The sequence below is a fragment of the Fragaria vesca genome, linkage group LG7 (assembly GCF_000184155.1).
Source record: "Fragaria vesca subsp. vesca linkage group LG7, FraVesHawaii_1.0, whole genome shotgun sequence".
In the NCBI taxonomy this organism is placed as follows: Eukaryota; Viridiplantae; Streptophyta; class Magnoliopsida; order Rosales; family Rosaceae; genus Fragaria; species Fragaria vesca.
Genome location: NC_020497.1, coordinates 12277794 through 12285588, shown reverse-complemented (window position 1 = coordinate 12285588; position 7795 = coordinate 12277794). Strand labels below are relative to the sequence as shown.

The following is a 7795-nucleotide window of genomic DNA, read 5'->3' as shown; positions in this document are numbered from 1 at the left end:
CCGAATTTAGATCTTCTTCTCCATATTGGACTTGGTTTGGACCTCTCCTTCATGGACTAGGCTTCGAGGAAAGATGGAATCTTGATCAAGACAGGAATCCTGTGTAAACAAGGGTTTCCAACACTCAGCACAATTTCAACACCAAATTATTCAAATCCGAAAATACTATGTATTCTAATACTAAAAACTACATATTTCTAAATTAAACAATTATTCTACACTAAACACAAATATAAAGCTAAAACAACTAAATAGGAGTTAACAAAGGGTAAATAAAGGGTATAAACATATTAAGAACGTCACACTTTGTGCTCCTATCATCTAACACCGTCAGTAAGGTTCTCACGCTGACATCATATGATGAGATAATTATGTCTTATACATTCCTTATCAAATAGAAAAAAATAAAAGTTAAATAGAATTATAAGGAAAATGAAAAAGCAAATTACTAAGAATAAGGAAGAACTCCCAAAACTTAGACATAATTGCCGTTGCGTATTAAAAATAATTTCTTTCTTCATCTTATCCTTGTTTGTTTGTCTTGTTGATCAAATTAATCTTCCTAATTCTCACTTCCTTTCACTTTCCCATAATAGTTTTGACCTTTTTACAAATTGCCAAAGTTTTGTATGAAATTGACGAAGAAGAAGAATATCGCATACTATAATCAAACTATGCCATAAATTTTTTTGTAAATCTAATGTCATTTTTGCACTTTGACAGATGAGGAATGGTTTTAAATTTTACATCTTAATCGCACTAAGGGTTGAGTTCCTATGCTAATATTTGGGATAAATCATGCCGCCGATTAACTTTATTCTGATTGTGAGTGTTAGAATTTATGTTTATTTTCATTCATTATTTTCTGGACAAATTGCCTCAACATGTGACGCGGACATACATACCTTATTAATGGTGTCAGACAAAATGTTATCGTGGGACTATAATTAATCGATATATAAAACACGAGGAGCAAAATTAATTATTTTTAAACCATGGTGACGAACGTAACCATGATCCTAAATCACGAGTATTATTTATAATAGTTGAGGATATCCGTTGGTTTTTTTTGTTTTTGGTCAAGAGGATATGGATATCCATTGTGAGGCGACTATATCCGATAGTGAGTAGTCCCGAGTGCCGAAACGCAGACGCAGCGGAGATTCGAGTCCCGAGGAGGTGTCTCCACCATCCATCTCCGTCTGACTTTTTCGCTGCCCTGAATCTGACGGCCCACGTTCCTCTGCCAACCGCAGTAACTATTCTCTATTCCAACTCTCAATTCCCAACAAACAAAACCACCCTCGCCACCCTCCCTCGCACGATCACGTGGCTCCTATCGCCGCCGACGTTCCGAGCCCTCTTCTCTCCTTAGCCATCTGCTTGTTGTTCTTGATAGGTAACGCTAAGATTCACGCTAAGATTCTTCTGGACAATTTGCATGCAGATATGAACCTCTGTCGTTTACAAGTTAGAAATGTTGTGCTTCGATCTATATAGTTGCTGTTTGTTTTGGAACCGTGAGAATTGGCGGGAAACAGAGAATCTGTGTCGTAGCGTAATTGCAGTATCATTTCTCTGTCACAAATTGTTTGCTTCATGACGCTTTGCTTGTATTTGGGCTTGCTCATAATTTTGAGATCATTCGTTTTTTTCTTTTTAAATGTTCCATGGAAGCCCTGAGAATGACCAAGTGATAACTAGAATTCGTACAGCTTGCGGCTGATTTCATTTTTTTAATGTTATGTTATGATCGACTGTAGATTTTTGTGTAGTCACACTAATGTTTCTCTTATTCTTCTTTTATGTTATTGGATCAGACATTTCCACATTGAGATATTGAGTTGTGTGGGTAGTTCTTATCAGTTTGGTGTGGAAGATAACGCTGATCACTTGACATGGGTGCCGTGGTGAATTCCATAGATAGAGACGACCGTATTCCAAAAGAAGCCAAGGAAATTCTACAATCATTGGCTACCAAGTGGGAAAATGTAGATGATTCAACTGCGCTGCAGGTGATCCCTCTCAAAGGCGCAATGACCAACGAGGTGTTCCAGATAAAGTGGCCGACAAGTACTGGGGAAGTCTCATGCAAGGTTCTGGTTAGGATTTACGGTGAGGGTGTTGAGGTGTTCTTTGACAGGGATAATGAGATCCGGACTTTTGAATACATGTCAAAGAATGGTCAGGGGCCTCGTCTGCTCGGGCGTTTTCCTAATGGCCGAATTGAAGAGTTCATCCATGCACGGGTACTTAAGTCTTTACTTATCTTTCAGTCATTCTGAAAAATAGTGGCAATGCTTTACACAAAGGCAGACAATGCTTTCTTTCCCACAATATTATTGTGTATGTGTGTAATGCAGCATCGGGTTGTTCAGAACCTAAGTTGCTTACATGGACTGTAATTGTACTCTTGCAGTTTTAAGACCCCCTACAATTTTTCCCTGTGCTAAGGAGTATTTTAAGGCCATGTACTCTTTTCCACGAAGCTTAGCTTGTGTCTAGTCGAGATCAACTTTGTCTAGCTAGTTACTTTCTGCATATATTTCAGTTTTATTCCTGTGTTACAGTAATGTTTAGTGGTAGTTTATGTATGAACATTTTAATCACAAATTCATTTCTGTTCTAGGTTTAATTGCTAAATTGCATAGAAATTCCAAAATGAAGATCTTATGCACCCTTGAATCAGTGGAATACTTTTGTTCCCTTTCCTGAAAAATGTATCACATACCTCTTTGCACTTGTGAATTTCAGACACTTTCAGCATCTGATCTACGTGATCCAGATATATCTGCTCTTATAGCTACTAAAATGAAGGAGTTCCATGATCTTGAGATGCCTGGTCCAAAGGATGTTGTCCTCTGGGGCAGATTGAGGTACATTTCTGTGTTCTCTCCTATTTTCTCTAAAATAAAAAAATTACTGACATCTGTGTCTAATTATGAATAAGATGACAATTTGTCACCTACATTATCTGTTTCATTGATTTCATATCTGCAACCCACACTTTGTTGCAGAAATTGGCTCAGTACGGCCAAGAAATTGTGTAGTCCAGAAGAAGCTAATGAATTTCGGTTAGATTCCATTGAAGAAGAGATCTCTATACTGGAAAAGGAGCTATCAGTGCCTAATCAGCAGATGGGTTTCTGTCACAATGATTTACAGTATGGTAATATAATGATTGAGGAAGAGAGTAAATCGATAACGATAATTGTGAGTTTCTCCTTCTGCATTGTATGTCTGTTTTGATGCTTTTTTATCAAAATTTTAGCAGGAGAGTCTGTGTTTGTTTGATTTGGAAATTGATGTATGTATAAAGTAGGTATATATAATAGATGGGGTAATATTTTGCTCAGCGGTCGGGTGATGTAGTATGGTAGATATTGTAGGAATGGTAGCTTATCCTGACTTTAGGAATGCAATTCCGACCCAATTATTAGTGATACATAGTCAAAGAAATTATATATTTGTATAGCTCACATGCCACAGAGGATGTTACAGAGGGTGGAAAGATACGACAGTTTACCCAGCCACCTACTCCCCTGCTTAGTTACTTTGAAAAAAAAATAAAAAATTTCCAGTTGATAATGAATTTGGCACTATATATTCTCCATTTGCTCGTCCCTATTCTCCATTTGCTCGTCCCTATTAGGCTCACAGATCCTATGGAAATTGCATTCTTCTATTTTCTAGGAGTATGAATCTTCATTCTGTAGCAAGCCAGCAACCTATTGTTTTAGTTTTATATTGTTTATTTATTTATTATAATCTCTTTTCATTATTAACAGGTAAAACCTTTTTTATTGACTGTTTTATGGCACCATACTACTTAAGTTGGTTTGTAATTTTATCTGGTATTCGATGCATCAGATTTCATATCTGTAACGGCTCTTTTTATAAAATTTGGGAATATCCAAAACCAATTATTCTAACTCCATAAAATTTTTCAATTTTGTACTTTTTTCTGCAGAAGATAGTCTGAGTTTTTGTTATTATTATGGTTTAGGCTCTGTTCTGGTTTCCTCGATATGCAAATGATGAAAGCATGAACCATATAATGTTGTTGAACTTTCTAACAATTTTTTGTTCACTTCTTACCAGGACTATGAGTATGCAAGTTATAATCCTATTGCATTTGACATAGCAAACCATTTCTGTGAGATGGCAGCTGATTATCACACAGATACCCCTCATATTTTGGACTACAATAAATATCCTGGTAAGTCATATGCTTTGGTACATTTTTCTCTGTCATCTTTTATTTTATTTTTATGTTTTGACATAAAATATATTGACCTGCCACTAATAGGCATAGAGGAGCGCAAAAGGTTTGTTCGTGTGTATCTGAGTTCTTCAGGTAATGTCTTTTATGAATCATTATGTTTGTAGTGAAATCCTGTCCTCATGAAATCATTATGTATCTGTTCCAAGTTGATAGAAATACCACTTTGTTTTGTCATGACACAATTTTTCTCAAGATACGTTTGTTTTCAAACTTTTGGGTGGTTGTATTTGGATCATGCCTTGTTGCCAACATTTTTGAAGAATCAAACTGTAGTATACTGTGTGGATTCCGGTAATTTGTAGCAATAGATTCGTTTAGGGAACTAGAAGAACTTAATGTTTTTGATCAAGATATGGGCTTTTTATGCAGGAAATCAACCTAGCGATAATGACTTAGAGCAGCTAGTTCAAGAAGTTGAGAAGTATACCCTTCCAGATCATCTGTTCTGGGGATTATGGGGAATAATATCGGTACTTATCCTTTCTAAACAATTATTCTGTCTAAAATATTAACAATACAAGTCTTGCCTCGTGGCTTCTGAGTTCATGTGACTTCTGAGTGCTAATTACTGCTCTCTTTCTCTGATTTTAAATTATATTGGTATGCTAGTTATATTTTATATTCAAATATGCTGACTTCCATTAAAACCCACCAAAGAATGGTTCATTCTAGAGTCTAGAAAGAGGCATCCAGTTTAAATGTCAAGCTCTTTGTTTCGAATTGCGGTCAAGTTTTGACCTATTACATTCCGTAAAGATCTTTCTTGGATTTCACTCATTTTGTCTCCACTATTTTCTGTTTTCCAATCTATCAGGAACATGTGAATGATATTGATTTTGACTACTTGGAATATGCAAAGCAGAGGTTTCAGCAGTACTGGAGAACCAAGGCTTCACTATTGGGTTCTGTTGGATCTTCACCAGACACAGGGACTGATGGTAACTGTGCTCTTTAGTTCTTTGTATTCACTTGTAGTGAATTATGCAGTTGGTTATGTAGAAGCACCTTTGGATTTATTACATTGCAGACTAGAAAATATTGGTTGTTACATGATACTGGTTTTGTAGGAAATATCCCAAGTGTTCTCTTTTTCTTATTTCGTTAGCATCACCATTTGGTTTGATCTTTCATTGTCTCATGGATGTGGTGAATGGTGATACATATATTTTCTAGTAAGTTTTCTGCCCAGTTGCAGTAGCTTGACATCATGATCTTTGAAGGTCGGTAGACTTGGTTAAAGTTAGCAGGTAGAGTGGGCTAGGTTAGGTTGAGATGATCAAGAAAAGGTAATCTGATGTGGATGACGTTTTAACAAATGCAATGTATTGTCAAGACCTTATATTTAAGTGATCAAGAAAATTGGATATTTTGGTGACAGATCAAAAGAGTACTTCATCTTCAGTGTCCTTGTCATAGTTTGGCATTAGCTGCAATTCATTTACTCATTGTCTCTCAATGCATCCATTATTTTTTCCCCAAGTTGCTCCATATATTATCTTAATCTGTTTTCTGTATGAGATTTTTCACTATATATGTAATGTTGGTGTTTAACAATAGTGGCAGTTCAATATGACTTGAGCAGCTGCGTAACTGTTGCACATGTGGTTGTGGGTTGCTGTATGGTTTTGGTTGTAGTAAGTTAGGCTATGGATTGGTTCTAACTACTCCATTTTGTCCTTCGTGGGGGTGATGGGGGGTTCTATATTTAGTTTTTCATTTTTTTCATAAGATCTTGCTCCTTTTTTTAAATACTCTTTTTTTAAGTCAAGTATTTCTGTCCCGTATTTTTTTTTGGTTGAAATGGGGGAGGGAAATTTTTCTTTTGCTTTTTTATATTGAGAGTTATTTCCGTTATTCATCCACTTGCAAAGAAAATAAATATTTTGCCTCACTTCATCGTTTTCTTGCTCTCCTGTCTTTTTTTTTGAGAAAGAGAGACAAATTTTATTTAAAATACATTACTTCGAAACTCGACTTACTACTGAACCTTATCCTCGATCTTCTTCCTAGTATAGCTTAATAGGTCATAAATTATCTTCCATATTCATTTATGGCTGATGGTTGGTATTGTTTAGTATGAACTTCTCTGCATAACTGCTTGTATTACACTTTAGTCTTGATAGACAATGTTGTTACACTTACCACTGTGGTAAGTGGTAAACACATTAATTTATCAGAAAGTCCTCTGGAATCACTTTTACTCATGCATATTACGACATGAGCTTCTCGCTTATCTTCTCGCATTCCAATCTGTAGAACATATCTACCTGTAGAAGAAATGAAGAATTTAAACGATCAATTATATATAGTACAAACAATTGGAATGAGAGTAGAGAAACAAAATGAAAAGTACCTGGAGATGTAAATTATAGAAGACCCTCCCTCCAGAGGACTCAAAGGAAGAAGCATTCAGTAATTCTAGCCCATCCTCCTCGAGAGTTTGCAAAATCCGAGATATGAAATTGTGGGATGACGTAATTGTGGATATTTGAATGGAAACTTCAGTATCACTAAGACGAGTTGTTATAACAGCAGATACTGAGCTCCGACTCCTTCTAGCTGCTGTGCCTTTTGCTTGTTCTTCCTCCTGTAAGGTTACATTTTCTTGCTTAAAATTTTTTGACAGTAGCTCGTCTCGTTTTTGAATTAGTCCCTCCACTTGCTGCTGGAGCTCTGGAATGTATTTCAGCACCCGTGAAACTGTGGCTGGAATGCTCAATCTTTTCTGTAATTCATATTTGTAAAGTGTAAGTAGGATTTAAAACTTACCGAGTTGCCAGAAAAACGATACAAATCACTAGTCAATTCAGGGTGTAAGAAAGAAATGTATGTGTACCGCATGATCAGCGGGAACTAGAGAACGCAGTGAGGAGTACAAGTTATTGATATTCTTGCGGCGTTCACGCTCACTAGCATTGTGGTTGAGCTTCTTAGCCATCGAAGAAATGTTGGACTCGCCGCTGACTGCGGTGGATGGCGTGGAGTGATCATCAAGCTGATCAAACTGTGGCTGCAGAGTTGTAGGGAAATGAAGAAGCGATGATTCTGCTGAGAAATAGTTGTTGTGGTCATAACTTGTAGGATGATCCTCCAAGGGCCATGCAATTGTTGAAAAGAGAGGAGGAGATAAACCCAACATGATGAAATTTGAGATTATTGTCTAGTTTGCTGAATTGAATTCCGTTTGCGGGACTGATTTGCTTAGAAATATAGTAGATCATGACATTCATGTATATACACATACAGCCGTCATTTTCAAGGTTCACCTGATCAGCATCTTATTCATTGTCTCCTTCTTACAATAAAAATTATCATTACAATAAGATATATGGTTATGAAAACGATTTCCCAACTTCCCCCAGCGTGTGTGTGCCCGTGTCAGTTGTTTCCAACTTTCCATGGATGGATCTATGTGGCTTAAATATATATTAGCAGTGTTCTAGGGTTTAGATTATAAAATGGATTTGCAGAGTTGGCAAAATGGCTTGCATGGTTTTATAGGATAAACGA

General features: G+C 36.5%; 1 protein-coding gene and 1 pseudogene across 2 annotated transcripts; one reads left to right on the top strand and one right to left on the bottom strand.

Moving 5' to 3' along the window:
- Positions 1–1090: 1090 nt before the first annotated feature.
- Positions 1091–5415, top strand: LOC101310742 (choline/ethanolamine kinase-like). Its single transcript, XM_004307154.1, has 8 exons — positions 1091–1399; positions 1821–2249; positions 2755–2876; positions 3018–3213; positions 4102–4219; positions 4310–4357; positions 4655–4755; positions 5100–5415. The coding sequence occupies exons 2-8, from the start codon at positions 1899–1901 to the stop codon at positions 5238–5240; spliced, it is 1077 nt and encodes a 358-aa protein (XP_004307202.1). The 5' UTR covers positions 1091–1399; positions 1821–1898; the 3' UTR covers positions 5241–5415.
- Positions 5416–6486: 1071 nt separating this feature from the next.
- Positions 6487–7484, bottom strand: LOC101310456 (annotated as a pseudogene). The gene is made up of 3 exons (XR_185232.1): positions 7122–7484; positions 6639–7010; positions 6487–6552 (listed from the first exon to the last, which is right to left on the bottom strand). The product of XR_185232.1 is annotated as a transcription factor ORG2-like (transcript).
- Positions 7485–7795: the final 311 nt, after the last annotated feature.